The following is a 19967-nucleotide window of genomic DNA, read 5'->3' on the forward strand; positions in this document are numbered from 1 at the left end:
CTTGATTTCAGCTCAAGCCAGGATCCCATGGCCATGGGGTTGAGACCCAAACTTAAGATTCTCTCTCTCTCTTTCTCTCTCTTTCTGTCTCCCCCTCCCTCCCCGCCCCCCCCCCCGCTTGCTTGCTCATTCTCTCTTTCTCTCTCTCTCTCTCTCAAAAAAAATAATAAAACTATATTTTTTAATTTAAAAAATAGGGGTGCCTGGGTGGCTCAGTCAGTTAAGCATTGGACTCCGGGTTTCTGCTCAAGTCATGATCTCACGGTTGGAGATGTACTGGTGGTACAGAACCTGCTTGGGATTCTCTCTCTCTCTCTACCTCTGGCCCTCTCCTGCTTGCACCGGCATGCGTGCGTGCACTCTCTCTCTCTCAAAGTACATAAATAAACTTTAAAAAATTTAAGAACTAAAATGCTTTGTATCAAAACTATGTTAATAATATTCACAAATATGGAAATTAACTTTTGATTAGATGTAGGTTGGGCATTTTGTATGGCCTCCTTGCTTCTCTACTTGGGAAAAGACTACCCCTCAGCTGTGTCAGGGCATATGCATGTGTGCATGTGCGTGTGTGTGTGTGTGTGTGTGTGTGACAGAGAGAGAGAGAGAGAGAGAGAGAGAGAGAGAGAGGGAGGGAGGGAGCATCTGTGTGCATGTGTATATGCATGTACTATACAGTGTGGACTCAACCTGAAAAATAGATTGAGACTAAAAACAGAATGATTGGAACTGGTCTTTCAGCTTGATTATCTGCTAGAATCTCTATTACTTCTCATAATATGCTTGAAAAGTTTTATTTGTACCTCAGGGGCAATGAGCCTGGCCTCATTTACAAATATGAATGCAGATATTAACAGTATACTGTCTTCTCCTCCAGGCAGTCTTACTGTCGACTGGTTTTATTTACTTCCTCAACAAAGGAATATCCATCTCCTTGGAATTAGACACAATGTGCTTAATGGGAAAAGCAGAAGTTTTGGAGTCAGAAAGTTTTAATTTGATTCCCATCTCAGGTCTGTGTGACCCTGAGCAAGTTTGCCTTCCAGAACCATTGATTCCTCATCTGTAAAAGAAGATGGGTTATACCTGCTTCTAAGAGCTTCTTATGAGGACAGTGACTGACACAAAGGAGATGCCCTATAAACATTAATCCCCTTTGTAGTTATTCTGTTTGTCAGGCAGTTTATGATAGGAGAATTCCACAGGCATAAAGTCACACAGCCAAAACCTCTCTTTCCTATAGATGCTGTTCCAAATATGTGTTGTTACTCTGAACTATAAATGACATCATTATTCTTCATGTCTTCTGTTTTTATGAAGGGACAGTGAGCAGGGGAAATAGTATGAGTTGAACTATAATCTATAAAGAGAAACACTGGAATTGTAATAGTGAGTAAATAACCTAAAAGAGATTTTTTCAATTATTATAATTATTTGAGATACAGAAAAGTAACTTAGAAATGATCCCCTTAGTCTTAACATCTATTCATTGTAAAACAAAACAACAAAAGAAACAACTCTCCACCATTATTTTTATATATAAAATTTTGGGTTTGACTAATTAGATCATTCAAAGGGAGAATAATAAATGTATTAGGAAAAATGTCAGATGGGCCTTCAAATTTGTCTCAACATTATATAATATTTTTAAAAAAATTTTAATATTTATTTTTGATAGAGAGACAGAGCATGAGCGGGGGAGAGGCAGAGAGAGAGAAGGAGACACAGACTCTGAAGCAGGCTCCAGGTTCTGAGCTGTCAGCACAGAGCCCGACACGGGGCTCAAACCCATGCACCCTGAGATCATGCCCTGAGCCGAAGTTGGACGCTCAACTGACTGAGCCACCCAGGCGCCCCATCAACATTATATAATAATTTTTTCACAAGTCCATTTCCACCATGGTCTGGGATTATTTACCACGTGTACAAACATAACAAAAGAATAATTTTGTGTTAATCTTGCTTAAAGTTACATTTGTGGAGGTAAAGGCACCCAACAGATAATTCGAATGATATAATTCTTTATAGCATAGAATAGAATGTTCAGCATAAATTGAGGTTTGCAGTCCAACAGACCACTGTAGCACCTGTTTTGCAGAAAAAGATATACTTATTACATATGGTTATCAATAACTCGTCAATCATGTCTATCTCTAGCCAGCCGTGGCTAAATTGTTCCTGGAAGAAGCCCACTCTGTCCCTGTGAAGGATGACAAATGAGAGTTTTGCTGTGGTATCTACCTTTCTAAATGCCAAATGATCTCCTGGCAGTTTTTCTTGACATAAATATTATGAATGGCTGAAGAAACCGTCATTTTTCACACTTTATTGGTTTAGACAGAAGGTGAAGTCTTCTCGGCTAAACTGAAGTAGTAGAGGAAGCAATGAACCTAAATGTTCCTTGGACTCTCCTCAATTGTGCATTAATCAGCATCTGTCTCGATCTGGTTGATTACAGGAGAAGATGTATCAGGGAGTCTCTGCCCAGCATCTCCTCCTCCCGAAAGGACGGCTTGTGAAATTCCCTGCCGAATGGATTGTGTGGTGAGTGAGTGGACAGAGTGGTCATCCTGTTCACAGTCTTGTTCAAATAAAAACGCAGATGGGAAACAGACCAGATCAAGGATTATACTGGCATTGCCTGGAGAAGGTGAGTAATAGTGAAGGGTTCAATGGGGGAGTCAATGGCCAAATTACTGTTTTTATTTTATTTTTTTCTCGTAAGCACTTGAGAAGGTCATATTGTGGAAGTAGCCACATACAGGTGATAGCTCTATGGCCTGAGTCAAAATTAAATGTCATTTCTATGCATGCTTTTTCTCTTTAACCCTCTAATTTATCTATACTGAGTTTCTATATTTACATGATTTGTCTTAGCCCAAACCTGTGCCTAGGCCATGGCAATCAGATGGTTGTTATTTTTCATTATACTTATTTTGGTGGGGGGGAACCACAAAGTTTGATTGCCACACATCCAGCTTCAGGTAGCTCATACATTGGGACATTGGGGAATATAATTGAAATATGTCTGGTAAAAAAAAAAAAAAAAAGATCCAAATTAGGAATCAAGAGACATGGCTCCTTGACCAGGAACTGCCACTGACATCGGCAAGCTATCTGATCCATGCGGTCCAATTTCCTGTTCTGTCATGCTGGCATGTTGTGAGAGGGAAGAAGATGAAGGATCTGAAATGGCTTTGAAGAAGCTAAAATGTGCTATGGAAATGTAAATGGGTGACATCAGAACAAATTGGAGGAGCAGCTGTTTCTATCATTGATAGCCATGGTCTCTGTCCCCAGACACATACGTTCTTTCTTTCAGGCTCTCCCTTGGCTCGTCTGCCTAGGGCTCAGTAAGAACAGCAGGATGGTGTGGCCACTGGCTGTGAGGAGCTCCTTTTTAAACAAGATTCTGTTCTGTGATCCTGAAAAATGGGGCCAGGGTCAAGATGAATGAAGATTTTCATATTCTTAAATTGCAGTTGCTTCCCCCTCTTGTCTTTTATATTTCTGGAAGGAGAAAAAAGTCAGCAGTATTTAATGGGAAAAAAATAACAAGAATAACAAAACCAAGGTCACAAATCTTTTTGAGCATTTGGCCCACTGAATAAAACATCATAGGGTGGAAGAGTAGGAAAAAAAAAATCAATACTTTAGATTAATGCCAGTTTTTACATGGATATAAAAATGTGAAAGAAAAGACAGTAATGAAATTTGATTGTCTGACTCACCCAAGAGTGTAAGGATGCACATCTGTCTGGTCTCCCTGCCAGTGGATAACACATTGTCAGATATTATTTCAGAGTTTAAGGATAGGCTCTCTTCTGCCAAACTTTAAGAGATACTTCTGGGTTTCTCAAAATTGCAGTAAAATGCACGGCTTGATGGAAGATGGGTGTCTTAAAATGATTCTCTGAGAAAAATAATGCTCTTAGGAAAAAGAGACCATATATAGGTAATGTGTATCTAAGTGTATAGGTTTGACCTAATACCACTTCAAGGTCATGGGCTACTATATCTAACAGACTAACTTATGTAGGCATCATGTTACTAATATAAAAGTAGATTTCTTTGGAGTTTATCTCAGAGACACAGGACTCAGAGGTGGGCAATAGAATCTCTTTTTGTTGTTGGTGGTGGTTTTTTGTTGTTTTTGTTTTTGATCTAATCAACATGTGCTGCTACCTATTATTTAGGAGGGAAAGTGCAATATATTGTCCTCAGATTGTTACTCAGAACAAAAAGACCATGGCCCTGGAATGGGCAGAAGGGTACAGAGGTTCAGGCCTTTGGAATCCTGTGTCAAGAAACCACCTTTCTGGACCATTAAAACAGCAAAAACAAGGGCCCCTGGGCGGGCTCAGTCAGTTAAGCATCTGACTCTTGATTTGGGCTTAGATTGTGATCTCAGGTGAGATTAAGCGCTGGGTGGAGCCCCATTTGGGGCTCTACACGAAGCCTGGAGCCTGTTTGGGAGTCTCTCTTCCCTTCTGCCCCTCTCTGGCTCACATTCTTTCTCTCTAAAAATAAATAAATAAGCATTAAATAAACAGTGAAAACAGCAAAAATAAGAATGACAGTAACAACAGCAGCCTGCTAAGAACAACAGCAAAAACTATGTATCCTTTTTTTATTGTTATTTTTTTGTAGGTGGAAAACCATGTCCTGCTACTCAGGCCCTCCAAGAATATCGTTCATGTAATGACCATTCCTGTATGCAGCTCTACTGGGAGACATCGCCTTGGGGCCCCTGTTCTGAAGACACATTGGTAACTGCCCTTAATGCAACCATTGGCTGGAATGGAGAAGCCACCTGTGGTGTGGGCATTCAGACACGGAGGGTCTTCTGTGTCAAGAGTCATGTGGGACAAGTGATGACCAAAAGGTATCACCAATAGTTTATTGAAAGTGCGTATGGGGGCACCTGGGTGGCTCAGTCAGTTAAGCATCTGACTTCGGCTTGCATCATGATTTCATGGTTCATGGGTTCAAGTCCTGTGGTAGGCTCTGTGCTGATAGTGTGGAGCCTGCATGGGATTTTCACTCTCACCTCTCTCTCTGGACCTCTCCCATTTACACTATCTTTCTCTTTCAAAATAAATAAATACAGTAAAAATTTTCGTTGAAAAACTTAAAAAAAGAAAGTACATATCTCTCAAACAAAGGTAGAAACAGTTATAATATGAATCATTAGTAAAGTTATGGAAAGTAAATGTGGCCCACCAATATTGTATCTATTTGAGTAATCAAACATTTTCTTGATCTCTCAGTATTTTTGGTTCTTTTTCACTCACATAAAGACGAGTTCAGTATGAAGGTAGGTTCCCCCCTTTGAAAGGATATGGTTGTGTCACACTACTCTTTAGGTTCCACTGATCTTCTCTGCCATGGGCAATAAATCCACATAGCCATTTGAATGGACTGATTCATGCCTGCAAGTAGGTTATAATCTCATATATGTTAGACTCTGCACATGAAGACATAAATTAAAAAACAAAACAGGATAATTTAGATATAGGAACTAGGATATAGTTATGAAAAAGAGTCAGGGACAATTGCAAGTGATAGGCAAAAAGAGTAATTAGGCAGAAAACTCCACTGTGGGAGTTTCATCTCTAGACCAAACGAGGAGAAGACCTGACTCTTCCTCATTCCACTTGGGAAGTATCTTGGAAAAGACAATGCAAGGGACCTACACAATGTACAGTGACCAGGTAACTGTTCTGTCCATGGAGATTTCCTAGTAGCCATGTTTGAACTAGTCTCCTTCTTATGGTAAAAGATCCCACCCCAGGGGCGCCTAGGTGGCTCAGTTGGTGAAGCATCAAGCTCTTGATCTCAGGGTCATGAGTTCAAGTCCTGCCTTTGACTCCATGCTGGGAATGAAGCCTACTTAAAACAAAAAAACGAACAAACAGAACAACCCCACTCCAATCACAGGAATGGCGGGTCACCAGGATGGGAACACCCAAACTTTTGTCTAGTGTCACAAACTAGGCAACTTAAAGTGCTTCCCCAGGAATTCACAGATTGGGAAAATGAAACCCTCCCTTCTTTCTGTTCATGAGGCTCTAAGTATATGAATTGAGAATTGCCACAAGCATGGTCCTGGGGAAAACAGCAGGTGAGGGGAGTGAAAAAGATGCTCAGAAAGAAGCAAAAACTGAAGCAGAGCACATCCTGGCAACATCAAGTCCTGGGCCTATCTTGCTAAGTGTGCCCCTGCCCTTCCTGGCAACACAGGCAGATACACTTACTTGTCCACCTGATTCAATCCAATTTGTGTTGCTGTCTGGGACATCTCAAGCACCTGATCAATTTCACCTTGGGACACCTTGATGATAGGCTCTGAGCCTTATCCACCGTGGTATGGAAACCACAATTGCTATGTAAGGAAAGTCATAGGAACTCAGATAAGGGTAGTGAACTGTGGATGGCACAAGTCATGCAGACTGGCCAGATACTGCTGGTGTTGGAGCATCCGATGTGCAGATGACTGTGCAAATGCAAGCAAAGATAATATGACTTGAAGTGAAGCACAGTTCAGAAGACCTAATCTCTCTCCCTTCCCAAAGGTGGCTTATAAGAGTACTGGAGTTGGATGTTCTTAATTGCTACAAACCCAGACTTTAGCACAATGTTTGGCATATAGCTGGTGTACCATAAATGTCTTTGGAATTGACGAATGAGCTATATTTATATGTGGAAAGTTACAGGGTTTAATGAGGATTGGATATGAATCACAGAAGATTGAGAAAAGCTGATGTCTATCTTTTGTTCAAGAAAAATTATTTGATCCACCATCATACATTTTGGCAAAGGGGACTGCCATAGAAAGTAATGACTAGATATCGCTTCTCGGCCTTTTGGCTAAGATCAAGTGAAAGTAATGACTAGATCATATGCATGACCTTCTACTCTTATTAATTCATAAATGTTATTTCTGCTTCAGACCTGACTTGACATTGCTTGAAATGTTTTTTGGAGTATCAGCTTATGTCAGTTGTGTTTTGCAACTCACCTGGTATGCATAGCACTACACGGACTGATTGAACCAATGGGAGTTATAGCCAAACACGGAAAATAATGCTCACATATCACTAGACTCAGGTGAAAATCTAATTCCTGGGGTTACGGTAAAATCCTAAAAAGCTTATAGAGACATTATGCAGACATGAAAACTCCCTTTATCTTGGGAAGGATTTTAGGCTTGATAATGTTCATTTTTATGATATAAATTTTCAACTGCTTAAAAAAGACTCATGAAATATCAACTTGAATATACAAATAAAATTAAATATGGCTTATAGTTGTAAACCCTACATAAAATGCAGCAAAGTGTTATTCCTTATCATGGTGAGAAAATTTAGCATGCCTGATGTCTGATCTTCTCCCTTACATAAAAAATTTTCAGCTCTTGGAGTACCTGGGTGGCTCAGTTGGTTGTCTGACTCTTAATTTTGGCTCAGGTCATGGTCTCATGGTTCATGAGTTCGAGCCTCACATCAGGCTCTGCAGTGACAGTGCAGAGTGTGCTTGGGATTCTCTCTTCCTGTCTCTCTGCCCCTCCCCTGCTTGTGTGCTCTCTGTCCCTCAAAATAAAATTAAAAACAAAACAAAATAAAACAAAAACCCTTTTATCTCTGAACCAGAACAGGGAATTCATATCCACTTGATATGAGCACAGTTTGTTTATTTCTTAGCAAAGGGACTTTAGAATTGAGACTAACACCAAATAAATTGTCATGTTTAAAAGTCTGTTTTGACATGAAAAATTGGATTACATGTTCAAGTAGCTCCAATTTCCTTTTCTATTCTAGAATTACTTCAAATAGTCATTGTTGTTTTTTTAAGCCAGAACACATAAATGTTATTATTGCTGTGAATAGCCTCCAGGTTTGCTCAGTTTACCATCACAGAAAAATAAATTGCACAGATGTTTTCCCTAACACACACACACACACACACACACACACACAGAGAGAGAGAGAGAGAGAGAGAGAGAGAGAGAGAGAGAGAGAGACATTGCTAATTACTTTTTACACTGCTAATGAGGCTGGAGACTTAACAGCCTCAGAATTAGACTCAACAGAATTAGGTTGAATTCTTACTGTGTATCTCCAAATGACCCTGCTAAATATGAGGAACCTGAGTTGACTTTAATAAAATTAATTAAAAATGTTTAGGTTAAGGAGATTAATTGAGATAAGAGATTAATACCTAGTGTCCAGTGAAGCACATAGTGAGATAATGAAACTATCAGCAGTAGAAAATACTCTTTACTCTGCCCTTTCAAAAAATATATTGTTTTTGTTCTTTTTCAAGTAAAAGATATTGCAGTGGGAAAAGATTCCCTGCCATTTGTGAAATCCTTGGAGTGGGGGTAGGGGAATAGAAACAGAAAAGAAGGAAATATGCTGAGGAAGAGGGGGCCTTTGGGGGTAGAGAGAAAGAAGCATGTCTCCATGGACTGGACGGCTAATATAATGTGTTTTATCTCCAAGCCCACTGCACTGGGAGGCAGAGTTCCTTGCAAGCTCTTGCTTCCCTGGGTTGGTGTCTTGGTTTCTATGCAGTTGTATAGGTGAGAATGTTAGCATTGTATGAGTAATAGAACTGATCATATCAGAAAATGAGAACTAGCCAGGGCACAAGTGAAACAGAAATAAGAGCTTATTGGGCTGGTTCTAGGGTTTTGTTTGGTTTTGTTTCACTATTTATTGTCTTTTTTTTCAGTTGCAGCGTTCAAAAAATAATAAAAAAGATTAAAAACACACAACTCAAAGCCTCCTGAAAGTCCTGATAAGGCACTTGCTGCCTTTAATGTGAAAACACCTGGCATTGTGTGAGATGTAATAATAGCTCCATTTAAACATTTAATGTTGACAAACCTGGCAGGTTCGCCCCACCTAGCTGAGTGAGACGTACGTTGGTTCCTGGGTTGGAGGATTGATCAAAGAAATGGAGCTTTGTGTCTGCATCTTGATTATGGAGGCATAACTGAAAAATGGCAGATCTTTGTAGCTCAGTTTGATGCATTTCAGCGCAGTGTTTATAAGGAACTGAAAGCTACAGAGCAACAAAGAGATAATAGTTATAGAGCATTCCAGTGCTAGTCCAGGGAAATACATGTGCTGAAATGAAATACATTCATCCTTTTATTGAGACCACTGCCAATCTAGGGTCAGAGTGGTATGCAAAATTAGGAAGTATAAATTATGATAAAAGCCAAGGGGCCATACTTTGTTTACTATGTAAAAAGTGAATCCATATGTTTCCCTGGATTTTAAGGCTTTAATTTTGTTTAAGAAATGGCTGGACAAATTAGACTAATATCCCCAGGGATTTATTTGTCTTCAGGCTCCAATAACATTGAATACTATTGAATCACTCACTTACTGTTACTAAATATTTACACTGAGCTAAGGTATCGCACTTTTAAGATATGATATAAGATGCAATTCCACATTAAGGCATTAAAAATTAGTTTATGCATCATGCATGCATACATAGACATGCAGGCGCACGCACACACACACACACACGCAAGAAAACAGAGTAAGAGAAGTCAAAGCCTTTCTTGGTCAGTGTCAATACAATAATACAGAAAATAAACCTTGTAGTTTTTTTTTTCAGAAATGGAGGGCACATATGTTGCTAATGGTCAGAGTATTTTTGAAGACTAAGAAGAAATTGATGCAAATTAGAAATTTGATGATTCTTGAAGGGGTAGACACTATCTAAGGAGAAAGGAAGAGGAAGCTGAACCTCTGCAGAAAGAGGTTGCAAAAGAAATGAACAAAAACACAGTTTTCACTGACAAGAGAATGTTTGGCTCCTATCAGACCACAAATCACATTCTAGGAAAGCTCTCAGTTCGTGGCCTCTATAAAAGGAATGTAACCTGAGCTTGATCTTTGCTATTGACGAGATGATACCGTTTCTCTCTCACGGACTTAAGGGAAGAACACACAGAGAGAAAGAGGCTGTATTATGGAAACTTGACATTATGCCCAGTGAGTATTTATTGTGCATGATGCCAATAAAGGGTAAATAAAGTAGACAACTTCAGTTCCCTAAAAGAGATTAACACCTGCTCCTAATTGAAATGAGCAAAATCCCTGCAGGATCAGCCTCCTTCTCGAGAAAGCCTGAAGCTAGTGCCACAAATATTTCTAAGCTTATTTTACCAATGCAGGAGTGAGTGTGAGGTGGCTGGTTTTAGTGGGACTCCTGCCGCTCCACTGAGCACACAAGAAGTCAGCGTTGCCCGAGTCATACTTTCATTTCCAGCCATATACCACAGGAGCTGTTGGAGAGGAGTTAGAATAAACAGCAGCTCAATTTAATTTTAGTAGACTTTAGAGTATGAATAAAGGACTTGGGAATGATTTTAGTGTTTTTTGCTATCTCCAGTAAAGTATGACATAAATTTTCCTTACCCGAGTAGCTTGTTTAAGTAACACTATATTCTCATAAAGACATTTTTCTTTCTTTCTCTCATTTTTTTTTACTGAATTGATCTCTTTGATAGGCAGTGTTTCTGTGTGTATTAAGTATAATTAATAATAATATAAGCCACTAGAATCACTTTGATGGCTCAGTCAGTTAAGTAACTGACTCGATTTCAGCTCAGGTCATGATCCCAGGTTTGTGGGATGGAGCCCCCGTGGGGCTCCATGCTGAGCATAGAGCCTGCTTGGTATTCTTTCTCTCTCTCTCTCTCTCTCTCTCTCTTCTCCTGCCCTTCCCTCACACTCCCTGAAATAAATAAAATAAATAAATACTAATAATAATGAAAATAATAATGCCACTAATAATTTACTGAGCCATTCTTTTTCTGTGAGTATATGGATTTTCTCTTTTAACTTATTTTTGTCTGTTTTATATACTCCCCAGAAGAAATGAAATGATACAGAGAGACGATGATGGCAAGCAACAGGTCCTGTCCATCTCATGCTCCATTTAGTATCCCACATCTCAAACACAACCACAACAACTTTTTAACAGTTGTTTTGTGTTTTTTCTCTGTCTATTTTGACTGGGTGAGCCTCCACATGGTTCACAAATCATAACAACATGCAAAGATATATATAACAAAGAGAATCCTCACGCTCACGCCCCTGCTCCCATCCACTTCCCCCACCTCCTATCCTGCCACTGGCAGCCATTGTATTAGTTTCTTATCTCCATCCATTATGTCAATGCAAACAAGCACAAGTATATATTTGTAGTCCTCCTCCCTTTCTGATGTTTACCTCCTGACTCTAAATACTATATTTTCCACATATCATTCATAAATATCTTCACTTGTCAATGTAAAATGCCCATTCCTCGATTCCCTCTTGTGAAAGCAACGAACCTGAACCCATTTACACTAACTCCTGTCTCGACTCCCAGATGGTGGGTGTTCTGTTGGCACATTAGCACTTTGAATTAATCTTTTTAGAGCTTTGTTTCTGTTTTCATTTATATTTAGACTGGCACTCTGCCCACCCGCGTTGTCAGATGAGGACATCCAAGCCCCCGCTCTTTCTCTATCCCCTTCCATCTCCCCTTCTTTGTCTACTTTGTCTTTACCTTATGGTGGCAAAAGTGATATCATGTGCATTCTGTTCCATGGTCAAGTTCAGTCCTCCATGTTTGGCTTATATATTGTTTCTATTCTAAAGTTTTAAAACTAAGAAATTGTTTTTATTTTGTTAATTATCTAAATTGATGAGGTCTGATGTCATCCAGATTCTTCTCCATTCTTGGGTGACCAATTATTCTTCCTCTTCTCCCATAACCATTATTGTCTGTTCTCTTACTTCTATGAAGTATTTGAAAACTGGACAACCTTTGTGTTTGCACATCGGTTGTTTTATGTACAATTGGTGGACTTTTCACCTAAATTGTCATCTTTTCGTCAGCTCTATGTTTCTTTTTAATTCATTATTTTCTTGTTAATTTTGTCTCCTCTAATTTCTGTTCTCTCCTTCTATAAGGTCAATTGATTGTCTGAACTTGCTACACTGGTGTTTTGTTGTACCATAATTTTTCTCAAATGGCCTATCCCCATGTAGCTTTGGGTCCATTACTGATTATTTCGGTGCCTCAATTTATCATTTGAAAATGAAGGTTATAATGCCTCTCACTGTTGTTATTAGGAAACTCAGCACTGGCTATCTCATGCTATTAAGCTTTACGCACACTGCATTTATGTGCTTTATGAGGAACTTATGAGAAACAGAATTTAAAATGCAAAAAATGTTGCTGAGTTCTTTTCTGTTTTTCTTCTCAGCATATCACTATTTTAGAAGATAATAAATGTGGTTTTTAGCCCTCTGTATTCATAAAACAAGTAAGCAGGCCAGAAAACAAAAACTTGATTGCCATCTTCTGAGACTATAGTTCTTCTAAATGACTTTGAATTAGTTGACTTAGTATTTTCGTCCCAAGTATGAGCATTCATTCTCAGCAAAATGATGGAATTGAAGTGTTCTCTTGTTAATGCTAGTTAGTTTATTTGGCCTTTGCCTTCTGTCACATTTTGTTTACTCTGTCTCATCACTCCACATGTTCAAAAGAGATACCTACCGATTGTTTAAATATTCTAAAATTCTTTTTATTATCAAAATGTAAAGCAAATGTAAGTGGTTTTCGATGACTTTTGTTTCCCACTGTGTTCATATATTGCTCTGTATTTTCCTGTTCCTTTTGTAGAATATCACAGATTTGATATATTACCCTGAATAAAATACTTTCCAAAAAAATTATCATATGTGTTCATTCTGAAAAGAAATCAAGTGTCACTTGAGTTGATGCTGATGGTGAGACACTTTCTTGGCATTCATCTTTCATTGGTTTCTGGTATTGCTGTTTTCTTGGACTAGTGAAAAAGTGTTTTGGTCTCCAGGTCAAGAGAGCTGAAGTCTGCTTTGGCTCTGCCTCTGGCTGGGAGACCTTGGGAAAATAGCCTCAACTCCTTGTCTCTCTCTTCCTTGTCTATAAAAATAAAAACAGAACCTCAGTGTTTTCTGTTCTGAAATCCTATAGTTCTATTGTTTAGCATAGAACTAAACAACTTACTCTTTCCAGGAGGCACTGATGTTGTCTCTTCACATTGACAGATGTCCAGATTCCACTCGGCCAGAAACAGTGCGTCCTTGTCTTCTCCCGTGCAAAAAAGACTGTACTGTGACAGCTTTCAGTGAGTGGACGCCCTGCCCAAGGTCATGCCAACCAGGTCGGTGCATTCTGTTTCTTAGTGCTTTCCTTCCCGACCACCTGAATTGTCTTCCCCACTGCTAAATAAATGAGAGATTGTAGAATGGGAGCATCTTTCTTTTCCATTTGCATGTCCCCCTGTGAAACAAGGTTGGTAAAATTTGTAAATGAAGTCTTGGATTTCCAGATCCACCAGAACGTGGCAGGGCAAACCTATTCAGTTACTGTGTGCCAAAAATTTCACTGTAGCGCTTTGCAGAAATGCTTATCCTCTCTTAACCTTGTTGTGGTGTTTTGAACAGCCATTCAAATATCGTTCCTTATAAAGCCTCAACACCATGGCAGTTTCTTTGTGGCTTTTGTGTGCTGGGGTCTGACTGTAGGCATCTTTATTAGACTATAGGGCCTTAAGCACTGTGCTTACATCACTGATAAATGTAAGTCTGTGGAAGAACAAGAGCAGATACATGAAAAGTTTTGAATAGGTACAAAAATTGGCAATATAAGATTTGTGTTTCTTTACTATAAATATTGATATTTTCATACACTTGTGTGTATTTGGATGGCAGTGACCCAGGATACTTAATACCAAAATCCTAAAAAAACACACAGGAGCTCTTTGGTAGAATGACCCTCTGTCATGGAACAGGTCTTTACTCCCAGCACATTGCACTCCCCTGATGAGCTAGTCCATGTGTCGATACCAGTACTTCTAGTCCAAAAACTCCATTTCTACAGAAGACATAGAATTAATAATTTGGTTCTTATACCCATAGTCTTATACCCTAGCCTTGGTCCTCTGGATCTTACCATTGCCCCAGTAAGAAAAGGCAAATCCAAGAAAAAGAAGGATGCATAGAATCGTAACCCTGGTGCCCAGAGTAAATTGGGTTTCACACACATATCCTAGCCTTCTCTCGATAGTCATGTCTTCTCAAACAAGACAAGGCTATATTAGCCTTCTGGAAGAAGGGACAAGGAAGTACTGTATGCAGTTCTGGAAGGGGAGAACCTGACACAAAAGTTGAGAGCATTCATACCTTTCCTTGGGAAATTCCATCCCTGAACATCCCTGGAATTGTTCTTTGACTTGCAAATGTTCTTTGACTCACAAGTCGTCATGGGAGTGATGTGAAAGAATGACCAACACAGACATAGATCTGCCAGATACTTCAAACCCACTTTTAGTGACTGGCAAAGGGATAGTGACAGCTAATGAAGATTACTATTATCAGTGTCTTATAGCGCAGCAGTGGGGAACCTGCATAAGGTTTTCATAACTGTGCCATTTCATCTTCTTAATGATATTTTGTCATGAAATTAATATAGTTGTATCCAGTGAGCTTTCTTATGGGTAGAATTACAAATAAATGTTTTGAATATGAAAGAGCTTTGAAAAATACAGTGGAATAATTTTATGATCTTTTAAGGGATGGGAACAACTGGTTCTTCCAGGAACTTTTGCAAACTAATTCTCCTGAATGGGGATACAAAGTAAGGGAATTGAATGAACAGGGTTTGTAGAGAAACCAGGAGAATGCCGTTTCCAGACAGAGTGGGACAGAAAAGCTATGATCTCTCTGAACCATTTGAAAGGCAGCATCCAGGAGGGGCGCCTGGGTGGCGCAGTCGGTTAAGCGTCCGACTTCAGCCAGGTCACGATCTCGCGGTCCGTGAGTTCGAGCCCCGCGTCAGGCTCTGGGCTGATGGCTCGGAGCCTGGAGCCTGTTTCTGATTCTGTGTCTCCCTCTCTCTCTGCCCCTCCCCCGTTCATACTCTGTCTCTCTCTGTCCCAAAAATAAATAAAAACGTTAAAAAAAAATTTGAAAGGCAGCATCCAGGAGGCTGACTTTTGGCACTTTAATGGTAATGTACTTGAAAAAATGTCCAAAGGAAAAAAAAAAAAAAGAGAGAAAGGTATTGGAAAAATGCAAGAAAAAAAATATATGATGAAGGAGTTTTATTGAGATTCAGCTGTTTCTTTTAGTTTCTTCCTCATGAGAGATTAGCGTAATTCCTCTGTTAAGTGATTATAGGAAAGGAAAGACTGAATTAAAAAGAAGACCCCACTGGCAGCCAGATATTGGTGTTGGAGCTGTCAAGGTCCCCTGACAGGGAGGGAGACATATTCGTTTGGTTGAGCCAGTGCACTCTAGTGGCCAGAGAATATTTCAGAGACTGCTCTTGCATGTATTCTGCAATCAAGAAGATTCTCTGCTGCCTGAGAATCTTCTAGCATTGGCTAAGGATGGAGGCATCATAGAGCATGTGAAATAATTGCTCTTCCAGCAATTTTAAATTTACTTCAATTTCCGGAAATTCAATTAGTTATTTAAATGGTTGGCATTGTAATGAAAATAGTTCTAAGCCTCTGTGGTCCTTTTTCTGCCTCCACTTTTTCAAGCCTAGATAATTCTTTTCACAGCCTGGCAGTCAGGGGACCTAGAGGAGCAAAGATTCAATTTTCAGATTTATTCCAACTTTCCACTCCAATCCTGTTTACCCTCATGTTTAGTTTATACCTTGGGACCAATATATTATTAAATAACCATGGCTTAATTAGGAGGGACTATGTGAGGGAGGGTAATATTAAAGGGAATTGTACCTCTAAACCTGTGGTTCTCAGACTTTATTGTCTCTGAATCACCTGGAAGCATTCCAAAATGCCTATTTTCAGCTCCAGAGCTAGAAATTCTGATTCATTAACTACGGGACAGTTCTCAAAAATGTGAGTTGTAAGAAGCTGCTCCTAAATGGTAATGACTCTACTTCTGATGATAAAAAACGAACAAACAAACAAACAAACAAAAACAATAGATCCATAAACAATCACCGCTTGAACTCCTGACATAATGGCCTATGTTCAGCTTCTTAAATGCATCGTGCTCTTTCCAGCTAAACAGTTGTAGAGTGTGATGGCTAAGAACACAGATGCGGGAGCCAGATAGGCAAGACTGAGTTTCAAAGTTTGCTCTCTGATGGGAACACATTGCTTCATCTCTCTGTGCTTCAGTTTCCTTGATTGAAAAACAGAGTTAATAGTCACGCCTACATATATGGAAATCACCTAGAGCATGATTGGGTCATGCTTCAGGATTGCCTGAAGTGTCCAACGTTATTTGCTTCATGATGGCAACAGTTTTCTTATTGTTGCATGGAGTAAGCATTGGACAAGCATTTCCTTAGTTGCCCTGAGCCTTTGCGCCTGTTATGTGTGAAGCTGACACTGTATTCAGATGCCCCTCCTGTTTTGACCCTGTGCATCCACAGGGACCTGCATTAGCAGCTTTCCCCCAGGAATGCTATTCTCATGTCCTAGATCTCCCAAATGTGTTAGGCTGTCCCCAGTTCACATCATTAAGTAGATCATCCCACGGCATCCTGCACATCCCCCTTTATGACACCCTTATCTTTCCATGTCAATATTGACCTTGCTAGAAGTCCATGAATGCCAGGACCATTTCTGTCATCTTCACTGATGGATCGTCTAAACCCAACACAGTATGGGGCATAGTTGTCAGTCAATAACTATTTTTTTGAATGGACAAATGTCCTGTAAAGAGAGAGAATGATGTGACTTTGAATCCAGGCAGGATATTCTCTGTCCTTGAGAGTGTCCTTCAAAATATACTTTGGATAATGGTGCTCTTGAATAATACTTCTCAAACTTAAATGCTCATAAATATCCCCTGAGAATCTTAGTAAATACAGATTCTAATTGAGTAGACCTAGATGGGGTCTAGAATTGTACCTTAATGTAAGCTTCCAGGTAATAACTATATTTTGGTTCCAAAGCTCCAGGTCAGGGTGGGGTTCATTAGAAATTTTTGAGCAAGACATTGACACAGTCAAAGTTGTAAAGTGAAAAGCATAGCCTAGGAACAGATCAGCAGGTGGGGACACAGGTGAGGTACTGTGTAGGGTGGAGGGAGGAGAAGTGGTTTAACCTAAACTGAGAAGTCTGGAGAAACATGGGCCAGAGCAAGTGGTGACCTTGGCTAATGAAGAAAGAGGAGCTTTTCTTTTGCAGGTGTGATTTCATATTGGGTCATCAAAGTTAAGAATAGTTTATATTCGTGGTCTCCAAATTTGGCTACACAGCGGAATCACCTAGAGATCTCTAGAATACACTTTTATTTATGTTTGGGTTCTACTTTAAGACATTATGACTTAATAGCTTTCCATATGATCAGGGAATCACTGGGTGATATGAACTTCAAACCAAATCCATTTGAAACCTCTCAGAGAGCCAAGGTGGATTCAGGGGCCTGAGTGTACCAGGAGTGATTTGCACCTTAGCAATGGCTGAATTGTGTCAGATTTTATTTGGTCTTGCCTGGGTTCATGAGCTAAATCCTTATGACTTCAAAGTATTCTCAAGCCATGAACGATCTCTAGCTAGTAGTCAGCCACTACTCCGGCCTTCATACTTCTCCTCACCTGAGTCTCTCCTAAAATGATTAATGATTGTCACACATTCTTCTAAGCAAATCAGATATTTGTCAAGCTGTGGCACTGTTATGGCCTTTCTGATTTTTAAGCCCCAGTAATAAATTAGCCAAATGATCAAGAATCATCCTTTGGTCCTTTCTTGCTGTTTTCTTTAATTCTTCCTTCAGTCTATAATACAAAGGACTGCCTGAAGTATCCAACGTTATTTGCTTAGTGATGGCAACAGGTTTCTTATTGTAGAGGTTCTCAGCCCTGTGGAGTTTTTTTTCCCCCAATGCACTGATGTCCGAGATTCATCCTAGCCCATGTTAGTCAGAATCTCTTCATGCTGAAGGGACATTGGCAATATTAAAACTCTCCTAAAGTGACTCTTAATTAGTGGGCAGGGGTGAGAAACATTTAGTGCTTTATACTTTGCAACATGCCTTCACATACATTTTAACCTGTTTTAGGAGATCATTGATAATTGTTTGTCTGGGTGTTGCTGGGAATTAATCTTGGTCACTGCTCTTATAACCATCACACTTCATGCTTTTCCTTTAAAGTCAGAAATCAATACTGATTTTCCAGGATTTCTCTTAGATTATCTTTAAATGGGTGCATTTTATATTTTAAACATTGAATTATATGAAATTTCAGATGTGTACATAAATTAATACAATGTTAATGCAAAATATTAATGATCAATAGAATGTGCGCTTGCGTTACCATCACCAGGTGAAAACAATCACCAAATTATGGCCACTCTCATTTTCCCCATGCTACCATTGTCCCCCTTTCCACCACCACACACATGGATTATTTTGGAATAATTCCCAAATGTGTACACCACTTCCATAGAAGGGAAATACATAGGAGGTAAAGCTGTTAGACTGGAAGATAACATGTATAAATAGCTCTTATTATAAATTCCTAGAAACCATGGAGCTAATGATTAATTATTTTTCAGTATCAATAATTAAAGCCTGAGGGAGCTCCTTTAACTTTCATCTCTAAGGGGCAAGCTGGAGAGCAGTGTTGTGGAAACAGGAAGGCCAAAGGCAAACCACTGCCGGGAATTGGTAGGAAACTTCATCTGGTGGTAGCCTTTGTTCCTGTTCAAACCCCTGGAGATAGGTCTTGAGGTTTTTTAGATTCAAAGGCAGTAATTCTTTTTAAATACCAAGGTAGTGTAGCATAGCAATTAAGTGCATGGACTCTCAAATCCCATCTTTGCCAAAGACGTCATTTTAGGCTCCCTTTAAACTTGCTGTGTTTCAATTTCCTCTTGTACAAAATGAGAGAATATCTGCAGCTACTTCCTAGAGTGGTTATAGGGATTAACTGAGAACAGGACACATTAAAGAATGTCAAGTACATGGAAATGTATTATTATTATTGTTATTGTTATTATTATTAATATCTAAGTCCCTTAGGAACAGGGAACTTGTCTTTTATTATGTTGGTGACCTGCAACATCTAGACATCCTGTGTGAGTATGATGGTGCTTGTTTCATGTCTGTGCTTTTCTTGGACAGGTTATAAAATCTAGAGGGCAGTTGTCTTCCGATTTTGTTAATGACTTGCAGTGCTTAACGCAGATCTGGCATAGGAAGGACATTCGGTAATTGTTGTTGAACGAATGAATAAATGAATTCTGCATCTTTCCCACAACTAGTTAAAATTCCTAAAGATTTTGCTTCCATTAAGATGAAGCCATAGCATTAACAGATCCATGCCAATTATGGGAAAAGATATTGGTCAGTTAGAATGTCAGATAAGTAAAAAAAATCACCTGTTCTGAAATCCAGAATTTCTCCCACTCGGATGCACATGAACACCACCCTCTCCCTTCACTTACCCCTTTCCAGCATGCATCGTTCCCTGTTTCTCCCTACAGGAGAAATACTTTTGTCTACCTGAGAAGTGGTGGATGGATTACTAATTTACTCCCAAATAATGAGGAGGCCTTGGACACTAGTCCCCAAAATGGTGTTGAAGGCATCGTGATGCTCTACTGACTTTCTTTAAGAAAGTGACTTAACCTAAATTTCAGTTACCACCTATATAAATGTTTCATGTTGTCTATTTCCAAGTGTTTTTGAAATACTAAAATGAAATAAGGAGTGTATCTCACATACATGTCCCAAGCTCCAGCCTCAAAATGCAGAGCATAGGTTCTTTTGTTTTTTACAGGCTCCACTGGGGGTGACTTTCCCCCTTTGGTCTATAATTTAAAGCCTATAGATGTAGATGTAGATCAATGTAGACCAATACAGATCACTACATTGCCCTTGTACTCAATAAATATTCCTGAAAATGTAGTA

At 39.4% G+C, this 19967-nt stretch overlaps 1 protein-coding gene across 1 annotated transcript in view; it reads left to right on the forward strand.

The window, feature by feature from the left end:
* Window positions 1-19967, forward strand: part of THSD7B (thrombospondin type 1 domain containing 7B) — a 627465-nt gene that overhangs the window by 229248 nt on the left and 378250 nt on the right. The window contains exons 8-10 of the mRNA XM_043573363.1: window positions 2459-2650; window positions 4651-4885; window positions 13113-13228. Of these exons, the coding sequence (XP_043429298.1) occupies window positions 2459-2650; window positions 4651-4885; window positions 13113-13228 (543 nt within the window). The remainder of the gene's footprint in view (window positions 1-2458; window positions 2651-4650; window positions 4886-13112; window positions 13229-19967) is intronic.

This window comes from Prionailurus bengalensis, chromosome C1, assembly GCF_016509475.1.
Source record: "Prionailurus bengalensis isolate Pbe53 chromosome C1, Fcat_Pben_1.1_paternal_pri, whole genome shotgun sequence".
NCBI classification, from domain to species: domain Eukaryota; kingdom Metazoa; phylum Chordata; class Mammalia; order Carnivora; family Felidae; genus Prionailurus; species Prionailurus bengalensis.